The sequence below is a fragment of the Rhipicephalus sanguineus genome, chromosome 4 (genome assembly GCF_013339695.2).
Source record: "Rhipicephalus sanguineus isolate Rsan-2018 chromosome 4, BIME_Rsan_1.4, whole genome shotgun sequence".
Taxonomy (NCBI): Eukaryota; Metazoa; Arthropoda; class Arachnida; order Ixodida; family Ixodidae; genus Rhipicephalus; species Rhipicephalus sanguineus.
Window position 1 is genome coordinate 91,843,260 of NC_051179.1, and position 26,018 is coordinate 91,869,277.

At 46.3% G+C, this 26,018-nt stretch overlaps 1 protein-coding gene across 1 annotated transcript in view; it reads right to left on the minus strand.

Moving 5' to 3' along the window:
- LOC119390418 (uncharacterized) overlaps window positions 1–24,807 on the minus strand; it is a 31,116-nt gene extending 6,309 nt beyond the window's left edge. The window contains exons 1-7 of the mRNA XM_037658035.2: window positions 24,748–24,807; window positions 22,563–22,620; window positions 10,123–10,190; window positions 9,183–9,262; window positions 7,097–7,165; window positions 5,437–5,547; window positions 3,471–3,547 (exon numbers count right to left, since the gene is read on the minus strand). Coding sequence (XP_037513963.1) covers window positions 3,471–3,547; window positions 5,437–5,547; window positions 7,097–7,165; window positions 9,183–9,262; window positions 10,123–10,190; window positions 22,563–22,600 — 443 coding nt within the window. The 5' untranslated portion in view covers window positions 22,601–22,620; window positions 24,748–24,807. The remainder of the gene's footprint in view (window positions 1–3,470; window positions 3,548–5,436; window positions 5,548–7,096; window positions 7,166–9,182; window positions 9,263–10,122; window positions 10,191–22,562; window positions 22,621–24,747) is intronic.
- Window positions 24,808–26,018: the final 1,211 nt, after the last annotated feature.

Genomic DNA, 26,018 nt, shown 5'->3' on the forward strand with positions numbered 1-26,018 from the left:
ACCTCTGATTTACGTTCATCATACAGTCTCGTCACGTAATACCAATTTTGGTGTATGTGAAGTCAGCAAAATGGCCGCTAGGGCGCCTTGAGCATGGATGTATCATGTCGTACATGACTTGCATGTACCTGTGATTTACATTCACCATACAGTCTAGTCGTGTAATACCAAGCCAGCAATACGGCCGCGAGTGCACCATGAGCATGGCATACGTATCATGACATGCGTATTATAATTTGCACTTTAGGACCTGTCAGTTATGTTCGTCATACACTGTTGTCATGCCATACTAATTTTGTTATACATGAAACTAACGAAAAGGCCGCAAGAGCCTTAAGACCGTGGCATTTGAATCATGCTGTTCATGATATGCATGTCATGATTTCCATGTTAGGACCCGTTATGTTGGTAATACGGTGATGTGTTATACCAGTTTTGTATACATCCCATTACCGAAATGGCCAAGAGAGCACACAGTCGTAGGCGGCTCGATAGATAGATAGATAGATAGATAGATAGATAGATAGATAGATAGATAGATAGATAGATAGATAGATAGATAGATAGATAGATAGATAGATAGATAGATAGATAGATAGATAGATAGATAGATAGATAGATAGATAGATAGATAGATAGATAGATAGATAGATAGATACGCTTAAAGTCGCAGAAGTTCGCTAAGAAATGCTTCGCATTTAATAACAGACGACTCCTTCAGCAAACACGGCCGCTGCAGCAAGCGAAGCGCCCTTGATGCCGTCTACGGCTTCTACACAAACTTTGCGATTAGAACACAACGCTTACAAAGCTATGCGACATCAGTTGAACACACCACCTCTAGAGATAAGCACGCTAGCACAGGCGACCACGCCCTGTAGGTGAAAGTACGGAGCCGGAGATGGGCGGGACGACGCCCTTGCAACTGTAGTTGTAGTAGTCGCCTCAAGAAAGTTTACAAGGGGTTCGGAAAGGCAACTCGTATTGTTTTCTCTGTGGCTGTGCTGCATGTTCAGTGCAGGTCTGGCGGTTATGCTATCTCTCGGGTGATAGTGAACAAACCTTTCCGGCGTTGAAGCACCTCAGGGATCTGCGTACCACCAGCGGTAAATGGTGTGTATGTTTTTAAGCTAGATCATGAAAGCGTCTGTGGCCGAGTGGTTTAACGCGTCGCACTGCAGAGCGAAAGGTGGCTGGTTCGTGACCACGGTTGCGAGCTCCCCATTTTGCGGGGCACTTGTCACTTCAACGGTGACTGCGAGAGAATACTGCCGCTTCTCATCACGTCCGTCTGTACGATGCCGATGGCCCGGCAAAATAACGGCGTCATCGCGTCCATAAAACCAGCTTTTCCACTGTACGGGAACGATTGATGTATTCTTCATTCCAAATCATGATTAAGATTAAGACTCATTAATGCTTGTGTTTCTTTTAAACACAGTGTGCCTCCACTGACTCAATTCCCTGACATCCATGGATACACATAAGCTACATCATATGTACATAAGCATTTGATTTAACTCAAAATGTGTGTAACCATTTGATGCCAAACATTCGATGCGAAATGTGGGTGAACACTTGATGTAGCTGGAGTTATTTGAGTGTTAAAATGAGCACACTAAGTAGACGCAGATTTCTTGGGGCTGATTTGGCGGAGGCTCACTGCATTTCAAAGAAACGCGACATTTCTATTGGGAAGGCATTTATAACTCCACGCTGCATTAATTATAAATTATTAGTACTAACCGAGTAGTTTTATAGTAAACTAGGCAAGCATTTTCGCGATGTTGTATGCATGGTCTGACCGTGGTGCGTGGTGAGCTTGTGTGTACTCATTATTAGCAACATTGAACCTCTAAGCTCGCTTTCAAGCGACGTTCGTTGCCGTCTTCGTTTTGCTTCCGATGGTTTCCCGCACTAATGAGCATGTCACACGGTATCAATCCCAGCAGAACTGGTTAAGTGAGAACCTGTACGCCGTCCAGAAAAAAAAACTTATTCCAGTTCCACTCAGTGTGTGACCTGCAGAAACAGCGGAACTGTGGCTCTCCTGTGTTTCCTTTGTGATTTTCTGTGATACTTCGCGCATTTGTGTGGGTGTCTGGTCACGTTATTGGTACAACAGAGATGCACAGGAAAGGACGTGTGGCAGCCCCTGCCGCACCCACCCCTGCTACAGTGGCTTTAGACCCTACTCGCGCTTGAGCCGCGCTGTCCCCTTTCACTGTGCGGCTACGGCTTCGTCCGAGGCAGTTACGCCAGCTACGGCTAGGGCTTCGACCGAGGCCGTTGCGCCAGCTGTGGTTAATCTGGGAACCGGAGCGTGACAAGCGCGTCAGGCCCAAACCTAGAACCCCCACGCAGTTAAAATGTTAAAAGGAGACTTTAAGATTAGCGATTCAGTGCTCACTATACTAGCGGCCAGAATCGTTCCACAGATGTGTGGCTCTCATCGTCAAGGACGCATGTTAGAAAACAAACTGCAGGTAGCGTCTTGTTTTTGTCGCATTCTGTCTCCACAATGAAGGGGAATTGTTGGAGGGGCTCGTTCGAGGATTTGATGCCTTAGGTAGCATGCGAGGATCTATTAGTCTGCCACCTCCTCAAATATCACGTGCCACGTGACGCCCTTTGGCAAAAAGGAGTGTTCAACGCTCGCTGCCTTATCTAGGAGCGGCTCTTGCAAGCCCTCAGGTATTAAATGAACAAAAATACTCAACGAAGACAAAGTGGTCGAGGAAGAGCCCTCCGTCGTAGCTTAATTGGTAGATCATTGTACGCGTTACTCGAAGGCTCCCCCCTTCCCTGTTGTAAGGAGTGTTTTTTCGTCCACGTCATTTCAACTTATGCCGTAATTTCGGCACTACAGTTGGAAACAACAAATAATCTCTATAATTCTCCTACGCTGAATGGTCTATCGGTTTCATTTCTTTCTGTCTTAATACGGCACGAAGAACAAGATCTAACGGTTGTGCTGGGCTTCGCGCGACTCTATTTTAAGTTTAACATATGTACCGACGAAGACGAACGCTGTAGAGACATTATCACAACAGCACATGTATCGGAACCGCTGCTCATGATCGGAGTCCTGGCCCTGCTCTGACGGTCGGCTAGCTCTGCTCCGAATTCAAGCAAATGAGCGTTTTCACTTTTCATAGATTGCAATCTACGACATCCAAATATTTACGTGTGCTTTGCGCACATGAGTCAATTTCAAGCCAGTGAGACTTTTAGTAAGTGAACCTGGTAAAATATAGTTTAAGCGAGCCTCACTCTGAGTAAGCCATCATGAAAAAATAGGAAAAAAGAAGATCGCTGGTTCGTTAGTCTCAGTGATTCGATTTTGCGACTATTTTGCGACGTAGTTTTCCGACGTACTGTATGGTTGCAATATCTATAATTCATAATCCACTACAGTTCAGGTTTTCATCGTTCTTGAAGAGAGATTGGCGTGCCGTTTATTTGCGTACTTATCGGCTGCAGTGGCTCCATCCCGTTTTCGGAGGTACGCGATAGTCGGGTCAGGGTCCATGTGCTCGCATCGGGCCTGAAAGAAAGACAAAGATGGCCCCTTGTGTGTAGCCAAGCAGGACTTGTACGGCAGGTCAACTATTCTAGCCACCAAGAAAAGAAATACTTAAGAAGAAAGCGCGACAGGCCGAAAGCATTTTACCGGTTCTACATGCGTCGACGGGACGCTTATTCGCTTCTTGGTTTTTGGGCCACGGTCACACTTGGGGAAGTGCGGGAAAGCAAAACAGGCGGTTCTTTTGCTCGCTTGTTCAAGAATGGTTCTGGCGCGCCCCTTTCACCGAGTTCATCTGGTCGGTCATGAGAGGCGTGGGTCACAGGGCAGCTTGGCTTTCTTCCGGGTCTTCTCGCGCCCTCAATTTTGCGCACAAAAGCGAGAAAAAGTGGTTTTCTTGTGTTTAATCTGTTGTTTTCTGAAGATACACCAGTAGGAGGACGGCGGATGCAAAAACAATAAATATTAAGAAAGGCTACATTCGCTAATTCTTCGCTCATCGACCGTCTTAATCTTTATCTGGATGCTGAGGACGCGTCCTCGTAAAGGCTGCAAGTTTTGTTGCACCGCCGCCGACTGGCCGCCATCTAAAAATGCTGACCGAATGTTGGCATGTTAGCGCAGCGTCCGGTAACAGTAAAGGCCCGAGACAGATAAGGAAGGCTGCTCTATTTTCCGCCCGCTTAAAGGCTCCGAAGAAGATGAATTTCCATTGAGCGTTGCCACGTACGCCTAAAGGGAGCCCTAGTGTGAACGTAGCCTTGCTGCCGTTATGCTTTGCCTATTCAGTTTATGGCTCTAACATATATTTACTGGACAGGAAACTGTCTTAAAGTCCTGTCTGCCTAATTAGTGTCTAGCGCTTGCTGCCTGCCTGTTCCTTCTTATGAAGTGCATAAGAAGCACTTCATAACACAACACTTGCACGAACTAGGGTGCATGCCCAGCTGAGCTGCAAGTCACTTTTCCGCAATCAGCCCCAATAAGGCGGTTTTACTGCAAAATGTTCCTTCAAGGCTAGGTTGTAGGTTTCAATTGCAGCTGTAGGACCACGCGAGCGCAGAGGTGGCGAAGATGGTCACTATGAATTTTGACGAACTATCCACGGCTACGTCACAGGCTAATGCACTGCTGGCGGGCGAAGTTGTGTGACGCAGCAAAATATGGAACCATACGCGCTGGTAATGTGCAGCAGTGTAGATTTTCAAGGCCACGCAAAACGAAAGGGACTTAGCACATACCACCAAGCGGAAGCAGCTGCCAACATTCCAACTGCCGAGGCAAGTTGTTGGCATCCTGCTCAAAAGGAAAAGAGAGATAAGAGCGCGGCTGCAGTGCGCTGCTCATATATGACATCGCCTTATATGCGATTTCATATATGAGCAGCGATGGCTCCGACGGTTGCAATAACAACATTAATTAAGGCTATCGACTTCATATGAATGCTGATATATTACACGTACACGTACGATTAATGTGTCCGCATGCAGACCAATGATCAGCGACAAATCTGCTTATGGGAGCGTGTGTAACCACACCTAGCCGTTGTTCCCGAAATGCCTATCAATCCTATTTTATCGCACGGGAGCTGCACAATCAGCTTTATAGACCCAGACGGCTACACAGAGACCAAAAGAGCATTTTTAGGGGTCACCCCGGCCAACCTGCCAGCTGAATCCGCATCTTTATCACCTTGTATCCGTTATCCTTGACAAATACTCCAGGGGCCGACTGAATATGCCGCGTCGACGAATAAGTAGTAGACAGAAATATTGCTCATATTCTTCTACCGCCTGACGAATATCAACATATTTCTTTTTCACATCACTTATAAGAAATCAGTGGGACAGGGCGTAAAGATCCGTGGCAAGGCACCGGCCAATGCCTGTATTGCGGCGACAGCTACATACCTGTGCAGCTTGGATGAAGAAGTACTGTCCTTCGGTGAAGAACGGGATCAACGACAGTCTGGCCTGCTTGCTGACATCCCACTTGGCGTGATTCAAGACGTTTCTGTACATCTGAAGTAAATACAAATTTGCTGCTCCGCATTGCATATGAGAGCTGACGGTTCCGCGGAGGCACTTTCGGTAACCGCCACCCTTTTACGATTCAGATAGAACTAAGCACTCATTCATTTTCGCCCTTCGCATAATGAATGATACTTTCAAACGTGCAAATAAACGTCCCATTATGGCTCCTAATAGAATTTGATTGCTTAAATGCATAGATTTATTTTTATAAGTGTCCTCACGAGTCAAGCAAGTGTTAATCTGGTCGCCAAAGTTGAAAACAAAAATTAGTTTCACCGTAAGTACGAAACAATCAATCCGATAGCAACAAATTCAAATGTTATACGAAGTAAGGTTAAGAGCCAGCGATTTTGTATCCGATCTCGCGTAACTCTAGAAAATGTTGATGTAGGAGTAAGCGAATACGGCCGCTCCATACAGCGATGTGGTTTTCGTGATATCTGTCGCCACAACGCGAAGTAGGTGGTGAAAGGGAGCATATCATATACAAGAGCATACGAGCCGTATACTGACGCCTGTTGAGATAACGCGCGCGGCAGCGCTCACGACCGCGTCCTTGTGATCAAAGTGTGCAGCTGCTGCTTGAGCGACGCAGACCCCCCCCCCCCCCTTTCCCCGACACCCCTTCACAGTGTCGCCAATCGTAGGGTAATTATGATACGGTTGGCCAAAGAAAGTTTAGAACTAACCCGGCCTCGCTTCAAACAGTAAAGCTCTTCCCTTTAAATTATCATAGAATGCCTCCCTCCTTATTACGTATTTGCCCTTTCGGTAGTTACTCGGAGCAGGTTTTCTTTCCATCGCATCAATGCAATATATCTTCTCCGCCTAGCTGACTTTCCGCTTAATGCTTTTTCATTCTAAAAAGACAGGGTGTGCAACCACGGAAACAAGAAAGAAGTCATGACACCACAAACGCCGACTAACAACTAAAGAGACGCACAACGGCGGAAAAGAAAGAAGGCACGAAAACTTATCTGCGCATGCCCATGCAATAGGCGAACCTGACGAAGACCGATCCACCGGTCGAAACCGTTTGCAAATAAAATTAAGATAACCGCTTAGTTGTGTCTATATATAGTTGTCTCTCCTCTCTCTCTCTCTCTCTCTCTCTCTCTCTACATATATATATATATATATATATATATATATATATATATATATATATATATATATATATATATATAGGCCGCTAATTATTTACAGCTGTTCAGTTGCCAGCCTCAAAAACCGAAATGACCACTGCACCGCGCCAATCTTGCGGTACATAATGAGCTTTGCTGCGCTATTGCTTCGATATCATCGTGCCGTAAAAAGAAGCGATTACTCGACCATGCATCCACACACGCCACTGTTTTCACGCCATGCCTGAAGCAATGAGATTTAATTCAAGCCGCTGATAGATGAAATAGATCAAATTAGTTCACAGCGATCGCTTCACTCCCATTCGTGGTTCATGAACCGTCTTCGATAGCATTCATTCCGTTTGAATTCTCATTAAGACCACGAAGTACGCGTTCGACTACCAAAATCTCACCGTGTAAGCCATTGGCACGGCCACAGAATCAAAGAAGATCTGCGTTGCGCCTGTCTTGTTTTTGCTTGCCTGAAAGAATGGAAATAAAAAAAAACACTAATGCGCTCAACGAAAAAAAGACTGTCGGGTGTCATGAACGTGAGGGTTCAAGATAGCATTTAGCCACACAGGGGTGAAAAATCTAACCCTTTGAGACGTTTTGTACACAATTGTTCCCACCCGTTTTTGCTAGTTGTGTCGACTAGTAACTAGAAAGAGCATATGTTGTGGTTTGGATGAATTGAACTTCCTGCCTCATAAATATGTCTTCATTTAACTGCATTTTGCAGCCTACTATTGCACATGATTACTCTGTTGAAGTAACTACCGTATTCGACGAGTCATTCGACGTGTCTCCTTCCGCGCTTAGCACGAAATGAACATAGCGAAGAACCAATTAGCGCTGTATAGCTGGCCTCAGATTTAATTCTATTTATGCAAAAAACAGACCATAAAAGACTTCCGGATAAATGGGTACTAATTTAAATTTCTCGCGGGAGGCTGGCTTCTGTTAGTCAGCTAACCGCAAATACAAAGGAGCTCAAGAGCTCGGTGGTGCCAGGTAATAAAACTATGCAATGTGTCGTGCAGCTAAGTTTGAGGACAGGGGTTCGATTCGCGGCCAGTGCGGCCGCTTTCAATGGGTGTGAGATGAGAGTACTTACATTCAAGTGCACGTTAAAACAACTGAGATGGTCAAAATAAATCCACAAGTCCCCCCCCTCACCCCCCCCCCCCAGCTGCGGTATGACTCAATAATCACATTGTAGGTGCAGCGCGGAAAACATAATAGTATTATTAGGGCCTCCCTGTGTTGAGGCTTATCCACGTTTTACAGTGTACGCCTTTCCGTTGATGAAGCAGAAATCTCTATGTCAACGGGGCTTAGTATGGTCATTTGTAGGCAGTAGAGGGCTGCACGGATTTCCATTTCCCACAGGATTCAGGTACGTAGGCTGCAGTACTCGCACTGCCACTTCGCCCCTTTTGCTATTGCGATACTCTGCCAGTAATGATGCTACGAGTTCGCTTCCAGGTCATGTCAGTCGTATTCTAAAAGAGGTGCGAAGAAAAAAAGAAGCGGTGTTTTCGTGGATACAGTTAAGAAAGAGCGTGAGGAGATACTCGTGGCACTATGGTTGCTTTTCTTGGAATTTGCCAGTGTAAGCTAAAAGAAGCTTGTAGGTAACTGGGCTCCCAGAGTGTGTAGAAGCTGACAAAAGGGGACTGCGTATTGAAACAGGAAAAAATCAGCACAAAGTACATGCACTTGTGTGACGTCTTGCATATGCAATAAGGTACGCATTTGGGCTGGTTGGTTCATGATTAACTGTTGAAAACGGCACTAAAAGACAGGACGAATAAAGGACACAAACCACGGCGCTAACAACCAAATGTGTCAAACCACGGCGCTGACTAACGAGATTTGGTTGTTCGACAGCGCCGTGGTTTGTGTCCTTTCTTCGTCCCGTCTTTTAGCGCTGTTTTCTACAGTTAGTCTTGCATATATCTACTATGTGGACACTCCCGGGGTTACAACGACGTGGACGCTTTCAATTGTACGTCACCACGCAGAGTGTAAATTGCGGGTTTGGTTTCCGCCAGTGGCAAGCTGTTTTGTCCACCTATATTTATTCTATCCCACGGTGGATACCCTTCAATTAAACACAAAAACAGTGCCTGCTACGACTTCTTAGGTTCACTATCTCGTCTTCCTGTGCCTGTACAATTATAACACAAAACCACCTCTAAATCGAAGTCCCGTTTTAGCTTAGCCTTTATTTTTCATCAAAACAGCCACGTTATTGGAAGAGGTAGTAATATTGACCGTTTACTTGATTTTTTTTTACTTTTGACTTTGATTTTTTTTACTTTTGAGCCCACGGACAGCATAAGTTGTAAAAGGGTATGGATCTGAGCTCGTTGGTAAAGCTTTATTGGTTCGAAACAGCGCGAAAAATACGAGGACACAAAGAAACTGACAGGACCAGGTACTGAGCATAAGCTGGCGCTCTTTGGCCGTGAAGGCTATAGGAAACAAACTTACGGGATTTACAAGACCTCGGAAGCAATTGATGGCGCTGAAAATAACTGCGGAGTCAGGTTCCTTTTTCGTCGGCTCGAACACTGCAAGGAACACAACAAATACTGACAGTCAGCCGTGGTAGAGCAGTGGAAATTCCGGTGTGCAGCAGTTTTCGTGGTCGGGTAGCTGCGCTGCTGCATTGCTCTGCATCAATGATTTGTGCTCTCTTGTCCCATTGCTCAAGATCTCGCGCCATACATACAGTTTCAATAGAAAACAAATACATAATGCACAGAAGTAAAGCGGGACTCCGTAAAGCGAGGGGCACGCCTTTTATCAGGGGGCCATGCTTATATCCTTGAGTTGAGGGAGAGTATCCTAGCGCGCATGGAGCGAAGAACACGGCACTTGAACTGGATACGGAAACATAGCTTCATTTTAAATTGTCGGAAGTGTTATGAATGAGCAGAATAGCTACCATACCGCTTTTCGTTGACACGCTCTTTTGTTCGTAATGTGTTAAGTGGACCTGCGACTAGAACACACTTGCGACTAGAACCAGTCGCGCGACTAGGTCAGTCGTAAAGCGACTGGTCGCGAATGGCCGCTCTGGTCGCAAAGCGACTGTTTTGGCTCAGTCGCACGCTGCTCGACTTGGTCAGTCGTGCGATTGCAATCGCAAACATTCGAACCAATCAGATGCGCCGGAGAGTACGCCAGCTTAGTTTACGGGACAATGGCAATGTGATGCACTATGTGAGCAGACGTGACTTTTGTGTGGCGACGAGTATAGGTCGCACGCGGGGGTGAACATCGGTCACCTTCAGTCGCTTTTCGGTCCCCCGTCACAAATGGTTGCGCGACTGGTGCTAGTCGCTGGTGTGAATGCGCTGCCAGCAGCCAGAGCTGTCATATACCGTCCCTGTAAAACCAATAAGTGCAAGCTTTTAGAAGGACTCACTTTTGAAGATAACCCTCTTGAACACTTCCGTAATTATCTTGAAGTACAGGGCTGGAGCGTTGTGATGACTGCAAGAAAACAAACATGTGCGTCAAGTGGTGCACGTCCTTCGGTGTACGTAGAAAGACTGCTAACAGTTTAGTTATTTATACAACTAAAGTTGGTTCTCGCTGGCCCTACAGCATGTATTTTGTAGAGGAACTTTTTTTCGTCTAAAAGAACCAACGCTGCGATCATACTTAATGCTTCAACGAGAAGGCAATTTCTTTCCCCTAAGGAGCTCAAGAATACTTCAAAGTGCAATGTAACTTTGGCCCACTGAGGTTAGTTCGCTAATAGAGCGTGGCTACACACCGAATAGAGCTAACACAACTCTCCTGCACTCTGCTCAACGCGCCCTTGCGCTCGATCTCATCTCAATGCAGCATTGCTTTGAATGGAGCGCACTGGAATGAAGTAGCATAGCTTTCATTATTTTCTTCTTTCAGTGTAATGTAGTAAATTAAGACTGTAGAAAAGCCGTTCTTCCGCCAAAATCAGGATCAAGAATAAAACCGGTGCCAATCCCATTCGTGCATGGAAGAAACAGAAGCCCTCGCGAGAATCTTCAAGAAGTTGAACGCAAGAACTTTAGGGGCTGCTTTTTTTGTTAGAGACAGTAATAATGAAAGGTAGGAGACAAAGCCAAGGATAGTATAGGGGATGTTTTATTAGGATGTAAATGCGAAGAAAGTGAAGTGGGCGAAAAGAACTTGCCATCGGCAGAAACCAAACCTGCACCTTAGAATAACGTGTCCGATGCTCTACCAATTGAGCAACGACGGTGGTCATCCTGCCGTCCACTTTATTCGGTATATATATGCATGTAAACCTGGCAGTGTTAGTAGGCACCAGTCTAGGCCTCGGCGGCGACTATGGAACATTCTCTTTTCTGCCTGCGTTCTATGAGCTGGCACCTGATTAATAATCTCTCGCACAATACCAAGGCATCAAGTCTGCCAGAACGAGACCCTCACTAAAAGTGAACGAAAGCAAAATTTTAAGAGCTCGTTTTTCATTGCTTGACACGATATTAGTGAGAACAGACATTCAAGCCAAGAAAATTATAGGGGATGTGATCTGTAGTAATTATGATGTAAATGTGAACAAAGCAAAGTGGACGAAAACATTCTATTTTTTGTTGCAGAGTAGTTTTTCACTGCGGACGATAACGTTCTGCTCGCGTAGGCAATCACACGCTCTACGCCATTTTGCAAAATACAAAATAATAAAAAAGCTTTGCTCCCAGCCACAGTCAAACCCTGCCTTTTTGCGTCGCAAGTACAGGTTCTACCACACAGCCACAGCAGTGCTTAGGATGGTTTCAGGAAAAAATCCGTATGCAGGTCGCGTTGAAGGGGTGGTGTTATCGAATGCGTGGCTGGCACGCTCTTCGTTGGAAACGTTCGCTATTGCTCCAGGAAGCATGATGCCCGCTCCAAGATTCATGCCCAGGCCACGCACAACGTCAGGCCGATATTGCTTTTACGCCAGATCTGCGAGGCCCAATCACGGCCCATTGTTGCCGGCAGTCAGTCAATATCGTCTCAGCTATGGATTTTAGCCGGCAGTATATATTGGGGCAGTTTTGCCGCCCTTCTTCCAATATTGGGTTTTCACTGCCTATATTGGGCCAGGTTTGCCGCCGTCCAGCCGGTATCGGCTGAGCCAATGGCTTTCACCGGCGAATATTTGGCTCAGTTTTGTTGTTTTCAGCCTATGTTGGCTGAGCCAGTGACTTTCACCGGCTCATATAGAGCCATTTTTACCGCCCTTCAGACAATGTAGAGTTCATCGCAGTGTTTTACCTGCAATATTCGGCCCTTTTTGTCACCCATGTGCGTTATTCGTGATAATTAAGATTCGATCGAGATAACATCGAGTGTCCTACGTATGCGTTTCATTGCCAGAACATCCCGCGTGCGCACTTCTGAGTAGTTTTATTTGTATGCTTTCTTTTTTTAAATACAGAATACAAAAAGAAATTGCAGTGGCTTAGCTCGGCTATGCCAGGATATACGTAGCGTTAGCTACGTATATCCTGGCATAGCAGATCACGGCTTGTGAGTGGCCACCGGGGAGTGATGCGATGATGCTTGAAACCAAGCTCGCTAGCAAACTCTGCGAAGCTTTCACTTTGAAAGGGTGAGCCATTGTGTGACTTTATGACTTCTGGACAGCCAAACTGAGCAAAGATAGTGCGCAGTTGCTTGATGGCCATAGGTGCTGCAAGCGTGTGTATGATGCTGACGACTGGGTACTTGGAGAAGTCATCCACATCTGCCATGGCGTACTTGCCGTCAGGGAAAGGGCCAGCAAAATCTATCGACAGTTCTGTTCATGGGCCTTGTGGCAAATCCTAGATTGGCAAAGGGTCTCGCTGGTGAACCGGCGTGTTAGCTTGGCATGCAAGGAAGCTTTTTACTGTCTGGTCCACCAGAGAATCGATCCCTGGGAACCACACCTTCCCACGCAAGAGCTGTTTTGTCTTGACAATGCCTTGGTGGCCTCTATGTGCAAGGTGCACGGCTCTCGCGTGAAGCTGTGCTGGCAATACTATGCGAGTGCCTCTTAACACAAGGCCTTCTTTAGAGACTGTAAATTCTGTGGCAACATGATGGAAAGGCTGTAGAGTTGTGCTCTTCCAGTCCCTGCAATGCTGGGGTCGCTTGAGGGTTTGCTTGAGAGATCTGAGCACTGGGTCGGCCAGCGTCGCTCTGGTTACCTCTTCTATGGTCATAGCGTGAGGCAGACTATGAGCCACAACAAAGTTCACATAATCTTGACCGACCGACTCCATGCAACGAACCTGTTTCAAGGAATTTACTGGATCTCGAGAGAGCTAGTCAGATGGGTTGCTTGGACCACTGGTATGTTGTACTTCAAAGGTGTATTGTTGAAGTCGGAGCGCCAAACGCTCTAGCCGTGCTGAAGGCAGAGATCGGGGGTTGCTGAGAATGCTGACCAGTGGCTTGTGGTCCGTCAACAAAAGGAAAGTTGTCCCATACAGGTAGATGTGGAAACGCTCGATTCGTCATACAACTGCTAGCATTTCTCTTTCAATTTGAGGGTAACGAGCTTCCACAGGAGAAAGGACACGACTCCCGTACGCCACAACTCTGGTTTCGCTTCCGGATGCCTGTGTGAGAATAGCACCAAGGTCATGAGGGCAGCATCCACAATGGGCGTGATGTCCTTTTGTGGGTCGCAATACGCAAGAGCTGTGGCTTCGGAGAGCTTTCTCTTCAGTTCGTCCAGGGCGTTTTGCTATTCGTTTGTTTAACACCAGTCCACACCTTTGGCGGTGAGTTTTCTGAGCGGTTGGGTGAGGTGGGCAAAATTTTGTATGAACCGACCGCAATACATTACAAGACCAAGCAGATTCTTCACTTCACTGGCACTGGTGGGTGATGATGCACCAAGGACTGCAGATACCTTGGCAGCGTCAGGTTTCACGCCTTTGCTTGAGAACACGTGCCCGAACTTGCACTTTTTATCATTTAGTGTGAGACCACTTGTGAGGAGGCATTCCAGTGTGGCTCTCAAAGCTTCATCATGCTCTCTCAGTCTTTCCATACACCAGGATGTCATCACTTACATTGAGTACGTTGGGAATGTGGGCTAAAACCTGTCGTATGGTGTCCTGGGACACTTCAGCTGCTGAGTTGATTCCAAAGTTGAGTCTGTTGTATATGAACAGTCCAGCATGTGTAGAAAAAGTGGTGATCACACGAGATGATTCGTCGAGTTCGAGTTGGTGGTATCCGTCATTCAGATCAAGTTTGGAGAATTTGACAGAGCCATTTAAAGCAACAAGGATGTCATCCACCGTTGGTGTGACGTGTCTCACGTTGTATGGCTTCATTGGCACAGCGCATTTCGACACACTCGAATGTGCTCAGGGTCATGTGGTTTCGGCACTGCCACAATTCGAGATACCCATGGTGTTGGTCCTTCAGCTTTCTCCATGATGTCGAGGGACTGCAGCCTTTGAAGCTCATCCTCTAGTGATTTTTGCATGAAAAAGGGGATGCGTCTGTGAGGTTTTGCTACTGGTTGAACAGAGGGGTCCACATGAAGATGCACTTGGAAGTCCCTAAGACAGCCAACTCCATTGAACAAATCTGGGTAGGGCACTCTTGAATCCAATCTGTTTGCAGTCTCTTCCAGACTGTATGTGATCTGGACTAGTCCTAGACGAGATGCAGCAGAGAAGCTGAGCAACGGTGTGCAGTTCCCAGACACAACATAGAGATCCTCGTGGCTACAGCGCTCCCTGTAGGTCATGACAACGTCCAGTTTTCCAAGTAGTGGTTGATATCTTGGTCAGTGTTCCCTTGCCCGAGCAATTTTTCAAGCAATTTGAACTGACAACAGGCACAGTAGCATCAGTGTCAATTGTAAAACGGACAGTCTCACGATCGACTTTGACGTCCACTTGTGGAGCTGTGGTAACTGCCTGACAGTGAGAGGAAGTCATGAAAACGTATTCATCACTGTCAGTGCCGCTGTTGTCTTGCACGACTGTGTGTACGGACTTGTGTGCTAAACGACACACGCGAGCAAAGTGTCCTATCTTGTGACAAGTACTACACTCTTTGCCGCGGGCGGGGCAGCTGGAGCGTCCTTCACTGTAAGGCCAGGAATTTCCGCAGTTGTAGCATGTCGCGTTTGCTCGTTGATGGCGCGGAGGCTCACGAGACTGTGACGGGGCTTTCCCGTGGTGCTTCGACTGATGAGGTCGTGAATATTTCTTGGGATTCACTGCAAGTGTAGACGCAGCATTTTCTTTACTCTGCTGATGTTCTTCCTCCATCGCGGAGATGTGTTCGACTTCTTCGAACAACCTGGCTTGTTTGAGAATTACTTGCAACTCGAGGTCGTGCTGCACAGCATACCGGCGTAGACGTGTTGACGTCGTAGACAGCATTATTCGATTCTTGATTTCGGTGTCAGCATCAGCGAAGGCACAGTGCTTCACGAGCTGGCGTAGTCTGGCGTAGAAGGCATCGAATGACCCGTTTTCTAGTTGATTAGCTTGACGGAAGCGGTAGCCTTCGAATGTAGTGTTTACTCGCGGTTAGAAGTAGTCATCGAGTTTCCTGCGTGCAGCAGTGTAGAAAGGGGTTGCGTCATCGGTGCTTGAAACGGCAGACGCGGCTGCGGCGGCGGGAAGATCAGGTAGCGCACAGTAGGTGTCGTAAACGTCTTCCCCCACGTAGTGCAGTAGTAGAGCCGTCTTTCGGGCGTCGTCTGTGATGCCGCAGGCTACGATGAAGTTTTCGAACCGTTTCACCTACTTCAACCACTCGGTGTCGACATTATTGGCGTCAGTGGCAAGCGCGTCGAAGAAAGGAAACGCGGGAAGCATACTGTGCTCCATACCGCAAAGTAGAGGTTCGGTCGTTGTGTGCGAGCAGCTTCGTTTTGTTCAAAATCCTTGCTTGGCAGCCTTGACGTAGTTCCGACGCATCTTCGTCGCCATTATAACGTACTGTATTTTTAATAACACCAACGATTGAGCCGGAAAAGCACACAGCTTTATTTTACACTACGTAGCAGCCATCTTGCTTGCTTCGCAACTGGACAGGGTTGCCTTACCACATTTCAACATACGCTATCTATTGACACTACAGTTATTCACACACACAGCTTCACACACAAGAAATATATATATATATATCTTTCTTGTGAATACTTTTCCTTTGTGCCGTATATATATATATATATATATATATATATATATATATATATATATATATATATATATATATACGGCACAAAGGAAAAGTATTCACAAGGACTCGAACCTGCGACCCCTCGCTCCGCAGCGCGCGGTATTAAACGACTCGGCCACGGAGGATACGTCCTTCAGCTACTAATGGCGAGCTATTTATATACACCATTTACCGCTCGGAGGCGCTTCAGCGACATACCGCGAAAGGCGTCCTTTTAAGGTCGTCGCCCCACTCCTTTTTCATCGGAGTTACGATGCGGGCGTGCCACCTCTACTTTCCCTGCAGGGTGTACCACATCTGTACCACCTGTACTTTGCCCTAGAGGTGTAGTCACTCATGCGCGCGCGCTCATTAGCAATGCCAACGAACTATAGGTGGCGCCCTGTGCGATTCAAGATGGTGCCCGGAAGGGGGCCTACCCGTTTATTAGCATAAGAACACAGGACGGGAAGACGTACGGCCCGTGCCACTTTCACCGGATGAAGTCATGAACTGCACTGGATATCAGCCAAAATACTTACGCAAACCATGGAAAGTGTAAAGTGCTCTCTACCTTATTAGTTACCGTGGTGTGAGAGGTTACATTTCAGCTCCGTTACCGTGTATCAACGATACTTTCCGAATACTGTGTGCGCTACAGGAAACGTATGTCCGGGAAAAGTGCCTGTCGTATTTGCCGTAGCAATAGGCCGCTAGCAAGTAAGGCCATCATTGCTGCAGTGGCCCGAACGTTAGCGTGACGATGGTTTCTAAACATGTTGCTCCGTCATCATTACTTGTGTGGTGAGGAACGCGGAATGCACGGTTCACTTCTCTCGGATGTTACAGGTTTGATTCCACACGTAAGCTTTTCGCAACGTCGAAGAATTTCTGAGCAACGACGCCATTCGAACGGTAATGGACAAGTTTTTTTGGCAACTGAGCGGCGCGGCGTGTGGACGCGATCGCACGTTTCGCTTGTGCTTTTATTTCGACCTCAACACTATTGTACATCAAGTACAGTCAAAGTGACTTGCGATTGTGAAAAGCTTACTGTACAGATGGTTAACCAGGAAAGCACGTTAAAGAGAATCGCTACTGCAGCATCTTCATCAACGCTATCGCTATCGGAGCTTTCACCGCCTTGAATGCCCAGTGAAAAATCCTCGTCTTCAAGGTGCACGGTCTCTTTGATCATCTCTGTCAAAATCAATCTAAAATATTTCCTCTCCCGAGAGCTGCCTCGCCTCCTCCGCGTTCTGGGCTCGGAGAAGACTTTGCTTCCAGTGTGCTGCCACCTATCAACAAAGTAACAAACATGCAGTGCAGCGCTGGCTATGTAAGCAGCACACAGGTAACACGGGTCAAGGACAACGTTGCGAGCGGGACTGCCGATCAAATTTCGCCAGCTGGGGTCCACTTACGTGGGCATACACATAATCCATGAATAAATGAACCACGTTTAATCTCCGTCTGAATGCGCCAGCTGAGGGCATGATTGAGCCCGCAATGCGGCCGGTACATGGTCGTAGTTCACGATAGCCGTGGAGCGAGCGCTGCCCCGAATGACTGAATGGTCGCTCGCAAGACTTATACTGCGCTTTTCTTACAAACTCTAAGGCGTTTTAGTTAATTGTATCACCTATTTATTTACGAAAGCCCAGATATTATTCAGGTATAGAAGAGGACGTCGCGAGCTCACAGGACACGCCGCGTATAATGTTATGGGCTTCATACACTACAAGAACACCGACGGATATTCTGTACAAGCAAAATAGCGCGAGTTTCGAGAGAAAAGACAGACACTAACATTTCACTAACCTTCGTGGGCACAGAAAACCTCGCGGAGCTGAAATGTGTACATTGTATGCCATCATTGGCAGCGCGACTTGTCCAGGGTGCTTCACGTATTTTCACGAAAACTTCGTGTCTTACAAGAAAGAATCGAATTTATCTTTTCATGGACGGCACAGTTTGTTCACGGGTTCACGAAACACGCAAAGTCGTAGTGTTTCTTTCCAACGAACGCGTTGACAATCGGGCTAGCACAGCCGAACTAGGGAGCGGCTTCCGGTTTTTTGTCTGCTAACCCTCCTCCTGACATCCGCTTGGTGGCGTGACAGTCTATGGGCAATGCGAATATCATGAGAGGGGTGGTTTGTACGTCTTGGGCTTTCACCGCAAAGTTTCCGTTGAAGTTATGGAGCGGACAAAGGTCACTTCGCTCGCTGCAGGCCGCGTTTGCGAGTGAGCTGCTAGCTAGAAGAGCCAAAGAAGAGTCAGTTGGTTGTGCACAAACGACACTTGCATAGCGCTGCTAAAACACAAAGCAACAGTCATGACAGTTGTTTCTTTGCGCTCGTCCTGTGTATATTTGTGTGTTCGTTTCGTGCGTCCTTTGTGCTTGAGCAGCCTGCTGCAAGTTTCGCGCTGATTTCAATTCATCGCGCGACATTCCAAATTGTTTGCGTTCATTGGTTCGCACTTGCGGCGAAACTGACATTTTTGTCACCAACCTCTACAGCGTCCCCCCCTCGTTCAGCTTCGGTGGTGTGAAAGTAGCTTCATGAGGCAGGGTAGGGAAGTCATCACCGCAGAGGGATAATCGACGCGAGAGCAGGCTTTTTCACTCCTGCCAGCAGAATTCTTCAAGTGTCGGTGTGTGCATATGTGAGGGGGAATGGCGAAATCGTACACGAGACAGATACACCACTTGATTCCGGCACTGTTTTCGTCAGACATTACCGCAGCGAGCAGCCAGTAGCGCCGTGCTTCCATATGGGACTTACTCGCCACGTACAAGATAACATGTTGACTTCTCTTACGTCTGATCAGACTTTTGTTCTCCTCTAATGACGCATTTTCTATCGATAATCGATGTTTATGTATTCTGTTGGCATGGTGCACTTGCATTTTATTCGCCCGTGTCCTTACCCATCCAACAGCCATACGTGAGATGTTTTTGTATGCACGATTCCTTTCCGTTACAATCTTACCTCGAGATTTGCGGTGCATGCGTGCATGCGGTGCAACTTATGGCATATCTTGTGGTATCAGTCGCAATGTTTTCTCGTCGCCTGTCGTAGTTTATTCATGTTTCTGGCTCCGTAAGCTATCACTGACTAAATTGCAACTCCCGCTTCAAGAATAGTGGTAATTTAATTATCAGTCATGTGCTGCCAATGGCTAAAGTGTGCGAACCAACCCAACCTTATTTATTGGTGAGTTCTAAAAATATTAGGGCGCTCCTCTGTTAGTAATTCGCCAATGTGTATACTCTCCATTTCTGGTTGCCACTCTTAATGTCGCTTTTTGCTGCGTCGCCTGGAGTTATCTCTGTTGTCTGCATGCCCATTTATAATCGTACTTGAATGCTTCCTTAGTTTCTACAATAAGTCTTGTGATTCGTCAGGTCATTGCCCAAAAGCAGCAAATCGTCTGCAAAACGCAGGCAGCTGATATAGTGTCCGTTAACCATTATCGCTATCGTTCCCCGTAATAGTTCTTTAAATGTTTATTGTGAACGTGCCGTGAATACCAATGAAGAGATCGCAACTCTTCACCTAACCCATTCTGGATCAGGAATTTTCTGCTTTTTTGAGGATTACAGTGGCTGTGGAATCTTTTTGATGTGGCTATGGTATCAGATGTTTAGGAATTTCTTTATGGCATAATTATCGTATGACTACTGGCTTGCGTACACATGTGTGAATAAACTGTATCAACCTGTAAATGTGTTGCTCCTTCATTACCCAGGCGCATGCGCAGTTGGTGCAACAGGCCTTTCACCCCTTTCAGTTGTGTTGGAGACAATATTGACTTTCCATTTTGGCCTGGCAGGGTTCTACACAATGCTGGGTCTCAATGGCACGCTAAGGCATCAGTGGAGCAGTGGTCATCATGAAATTTTTCATATAGAGCACCAATTGTGGTGAATAGGTGAATGCCGTTGGGTTTCAAATTTTAGTACTGCTGGGTTAGAGTACAGTAGCTATAGTTATGCCAAGCTACCATGGTCAGCACGCATCTGTTTAAAACACATGTATCAGCCTTTCTATACAAGTGACTGTGCGCATCGAGCAACTATCGCGGGTATCCATCTAGCTACCTGCAGACCACGACAGTACAGCATTACCGCACTTAACACATGATAAGCCACCACTGCTAAAACATAATAATGGTTGCAAATGGTCAGAACGGGGGCTTTCCGATGTCACGCCAGCATCGACTAGTGTACGTAGGCCCGAAGACGGCTTCCCAATATCCGGTGAATAGTGCCAAGCCCGTCTCGAACCGACGCTGGCTAGCTTACATCGGCTTAAAGGGGCCCTGCAACACCTTTCTTAGTTATATTGGAATAGTCTCATTATTGACGTATGACTCTTCACGAGTCATATGCCGCAAAAATTTTTCGAATCCGTCAAGTCTAAGTGGTGTTACCAAATTATAGAGATCACGTTCCGCAGCTTTCTTCCTCAACTCAACGCCGCGAGCGCGCGGAAAGCTAGGCAGCGAGTCGAGGGAGGGAGCGCAAAGGAGCGAGGCTCCGCCCAAGAGCGCCGGCGGAGTTTTTTTCTTCATTTTTTTTCTCTCTGACGTCTGGGCACAACCACGTGGTCTGTGCCGCCACTTCCGGTCGGCTTGCGTCGTTCTCGTCGAGCGGAGCCGATCGTACTGTGTATCGCGCGTGCTTGAAAACTGCGCGTCGGTTTGGTAATGTTGGGTGTGCACCTCGAACGCCGTAGTGTTTTCATCGCTCTGCCAACCATGGAAGCAAACCTGCGCGCTCGTTTGGAACGAATGACAGCTGAGATCGGTTTCGGCCCATACTCCGGTACACCGCCTCGTAAGACGGCACTGGCAGACGACCCCGAAGCGCCGCCATTACCGGACGCCAGCATTGTTATCGGAGACACGCTGCGCCCCTGCCTCGGTCGGTCGTGAGAACGTGCCGACGATGCAGTTCTCAGCTGACGAGGCAACACTCGAACGGCTGCCACTCTCAACGGCAACCGGCGATGGTCAAAAGCACAGAAATATTCACGTTTTCGGCACTGCGCATGGCGAAGAAAACGGAACCACGCAACTACGAGCAGACGAGCTGTCGGTGAGACCGGAAGTGCTAATATTAATGTTTGTTCGGTGTTTTTAACGCGATAACAGAATATAAACATACATATTATCTACTTATTGAACTCAAAATTAACAACGAAAGTAATAATGAGGGTGTTATCGTGATTATAACATCAGCCAATGGTGGAACTGCCGAAAATCGCGTCATAGTTTGCGGAGTAATACATCATTTGTCGAGAGAAGAGGGAGCGATTTTCAGCTGACTTTGAGAATTTATTGTAAATTCCAGGCCGTGCGCATCGCTATGATATTTGGCTCGCGTGTTCTCGGGAGCCTCGACTACCGATCGGCAGCGCTTTTTGAGCATGCTCGAAAAGTGTTGCAGGGCCCCTTTAATGTCGGCAAGCCCACATCGGCCCAACGCCGGCTAGCTGACATGGGGCCGTTGTTGGTGAAAGTAGCGCACGCTTGACTTGCTGAAGTCGGGCCAATGTTGCTGCCGTCATTTGCCGAGGTTGGGCTAAGATCGGTCCAATGTCGGCGTGCTGCCTGGATGTATTCTTGCTAAATAATTTAATATCGCCACATTTACGTGAACGTCTTTTGGTTTCGGTTTTTGGGCACCGAGTTGGACACTGATGTCACTGTAGGAATCTTGAACTTGTGGGCCTACAAAGCTGTGACGAACCCAGTGCTGCATTTTATGCTCACACACACACATGTGCCAACCGTTCGTATACCTTCAACACTCGCTAAAATTGAGTAATACATTGTATTAGCGTGTAAGGTATTACGGTATACGCAAATATTTTTACTGTGTACCGGTTTACAGGACGATGGTATATGCATCTTGTGACGTTTTGTGCAACCAGAATTATAGGTGCGTGTTTGTTTTCGCTGTGTGACCGTGGCGAAAAAAATGTTTTAAAAGGTAACTCATTTAGGACAACGTCACTGCCGAGGGTTTACGCAGAGAAGTTTTCGCAACTGCCCCTCTTTGCTTACCTGGCTCATCTTAGCACCACCAGGTCCCCCCACCTATCGGGCCACATGTCTATCGCTACGGCAACAAAATACGCGAACGAACTAAACTTCTCGAATGTCGCCTTCTATTAACGAGCTATTAACGAGTCAGCAGCCAAAGATTAGGACTAAGAAACAGGTCAACAAATTTTGCGTCACCACTCCTTTGAGCTTGCGGATGTCATGGTAACTTATAGATGATTGGGAGAGGCCGTTCACAATATTAGATTATGTATCTAACTTACCAAAGTGCCACAAATTTCGCTTAATTACGGTAGTGGTTGTTTTAGAACCTTATAGGTGCGTTGGAACGCTGGAGTTGGAAGCCCCTATGTACAGCTTCTTAGGTGCTGGTGTTTACAAGAATGTGCCATCGAAGTTTGACACGCCTTTGCGTTGTCGCTAGCACGCATCTGTCCTTGAAGTATGCAAGGACGTCCTTTACTGGGAAAAAAGGTGTCCGCTTTGAATGTCGCATAAATTTCAGTACAATCTGTGCGCGTGTTTCTATCGCAACATAATACAATCAAGCGCGCTTACAAAGGCGACGGCCAAATGTGAGAAATAAGATGAACGAAAATGACTTACAAGATACCCGGACTATATGGATGGAAGTTCGGTGGCATTGTGAATCCGTAGGGTATGTCTGAAAAAAAAAAGATAGATAAGCCAAATTGAGTCCACGTGGTGCACGGAGTGCGTAAGGCGCTACGTCACCGCGTGCCGTAGATTTGGAAAATTTATATAACTATATCAATTATGCACTCAGACTCATTTATGCCATTCTGTCGCAGTCATAATTTGTAACATCGTCCCGTGCGTCGTATTTTCAATGTGCCAGTCAGAGCTTGCGAGGGCTGCCGACGGAGATAAGGCACAGAGATGAAACGAGCCATCAGTCACCGCCGTGCGAAGGAGCATGATGGGTTGCCAGTGGCCAGAAATGGGGCGCGGCTGCTGCCTCGCTCAAGTAAGAACAGCGAACTTGCTCAAATGGGCGATGCGTCGCGCAAGCTGGAGCGCGCGCTATCCCTACCGATATCAGTGGCAGGTTCATACCATTGTACGTCCTGCGCTCTCACCACATCACGGCGACGCGATAGACAGCAAGAAAACAGCTTGGCTCGCTGGAGCGTCCGTATTCCACTATGCCAGCATTTTATACATCTTGCGCCAGATCGAGTCCTGAACGAGTTAGCGCTAGCCTTACGTCGTCTAACATTCCAATTTCATGCGATCGCATTCACTGCTTCACTGTTGCGGCAATACTGACTTATTTCTTGTCCTTTAACGCGTTGGCTGTGATCAATTAGGATTGCATGGCGCTACCTACAGACACGTCGGTACACTTGGGCCTGCAATGCCTCGCCAGGCGCTTGTAGATGGTGTTTGAAAAAATTTGTCGGAATATCCTATTTGAATGAACTGAGATATTCTCTCCCTACCAACGGCATTAGTTTTTCCGTGGCGTTATACGTTTTAAAATAACATGACACTAAGGGGAAGCTGGAGTGGCTTTAGAACTCGGCTAAATTGCGTGGTTATCAACGACATACATTTTTGTCAACGATGTCGCAATTCTTTCTGCGATTGCTGCAGCACAAGCTTTAGAAAACGCAAAAGAAAAGTCGCGCCCACACTTTAGGCGCGCCCACGCGAGCGCGCCGATTCAGCGTCCGTTCCCCGTCCATTATATAAGACGTCATTCCTGCGACAGAGATGCCGGTCAATTTTTGGTGGATCCCACCATAAAGCACATTGACGTTAGAAGAGGAGAAATACTCAAAAATGAGAAATACGTCGACGTCGACATAAGTATGACTAAAGGACGCATATTTTCTTTATCATTTGATTTCAGTGCTCATAAGTGAAGAACGCGACTGGACTCTTACCGAAAAGATCACGCACACACACAACAAAAGCGCTGAATTTCAACTGGACATGGTCATTTTTATGTGCACGTGGACACTACTGTTTTAGGAAACTTTTTTAGGAAAAATCGCCTAGAATGACTGTTGATGTCGAAGCAATAACCACTCGCGAGCATAAAATTGTGAGGGAAATATGTTGCCTCACTTTCCTAAACATCTTGCACAGGCGAAGATGCTGAAGTATGAGGATAAAATATTTATATAATGTATATATATATATATATATATATATATGACGAAGACCGGCCCTCCGGTCGAAACCGTTGGCAAATAAAATTAAGACAACCGCTTAGTTGTGTCTCTGCTCTTCCCAAGTACGTTTGGCCCATTGGAAAAGTTTCTTCAGTATATATATATATATATATATATATATATATATATATATATATATATATATATATATATATATATATATATATATATATATATATATATATATATATATATATATCTCTATATATATATATATATATATGCGCCTGTACGCGAACAGGTGAGAGCAGCACAAGAAAGGTGATATATAAAGATACGGAACAAGGACCCAAACACGCATGTTTCTCGCCACAATCACAATCCATTGCAACCAAACAAAGGTGCCGAATTGAGAGATCTCAACTCCTTGTTGGACAGTGGCAAAGATGGCATGCTGACACACTTATTATTGGTATTCTTTTGTTTCACAGATTTCAATTATTCCACAGATTTCAGTGTGTGTGTGCGCGCGCGCGCATGTGTTTTATTCCGCGTCCAGTGGCGCTGTTCAAACTTATTACAATCATCAACCAACAATCCCGCCAACGAACTTTGGCCAATGTGAAAGAAATTGTTGGACAAAATCTTACATGTTTTGTCTGCAATGAAGTCGAGGTAAGGTTCCGTGCCCAGTACTGGGAAGACAAGCAGCCTAAAATGAAAGACGTTGGTTAGGCTGGCTTCAGCATAAACGCAAAAAAAGAGCGACCTTTTTCTGTGTACCAGCAGACATGATATACTCTTATTGATGTTGTTACAAAGTGTTAGCAAACTCGTTAGACAGGAAAAAAATCTTGAGATTTCCGACGGCAACTTGCTGAAGGACCCTTAAAATTTTGCGTTGTTTGCTAAAAAAAAAAAAGATCGAAAGCAGTTTAAGAAACATCGTTACACACGCCTTCTGTAAATATTGCGTTATTTCTTTCATCGTGGGTGTGATTTTATCGCGTGAATTTCTACAATACAAGGAAATCTTGTGTGCCCCTCTTTTGTTCGGGACCACAAGATTTGCTCATTAGTAAAATGAGAAAGATCAGTAGTTCGAATGATAAGAGAAAAGAGCGCCGGCTAGAAATCCTGTTTAAGTCTTGTGCTAAGTGCATTCACGATGCAAAACACACTGCTGAATGAAAGCTCGCAATCAACGAAAGGAAACTGCTAAACTTTTTTAGGAAAGATCGGCTAGAATGACTGTTGATGTCGAAGCCATAACCATCCGCGAGCATGAAATTGTGAGTGAAATATGTTGCCTTAATTACTTTCCTAATCATCTTGCACACATCTTTTGTTATACAGATAGAAATTAGAGGCCAGCCGAAGATGCTAAAGTATGAGGCGGATAAGTCTTTCCGCGCAACACTTTCGCGAGCATCTGCAGAACACTGACTACACAGGTGGAGTTGCGACGTTTAACCTGGAAATTACTTACTCATTCAATGGGTTCGCTTTGACGTTGCAGCAGTACTTTTCACTCAGCTTCATTATGTTTTCCAAAAAGCCTCCTTTCAAACTTTTGTCATACATATCGAGGGCGCCGTTGCATTCCTAGTCACAAAGAAAAAAACACACACCTGTTTGCGTAATCGTAATTTTGCTCTTTTACGACACGTCTGCAGTTCATACCTTCTCTTAGGCATATTACAACAAAAATATATGACGGATGGAAACCAAATATAAATGCACCCTGAACCACTATTCCAACTAATCATCGAATGACCTCTGTATCGGAGTTTACTGGCACACGAATTGCTCGCCGCCAATATTTATCGACTCCGTCGAGAACGAGCGCAGTTACATAGACTTGTCGCACGATTTTGGAGTGCATACAACAATATGTACACCTAGGACAAGTACTAACACA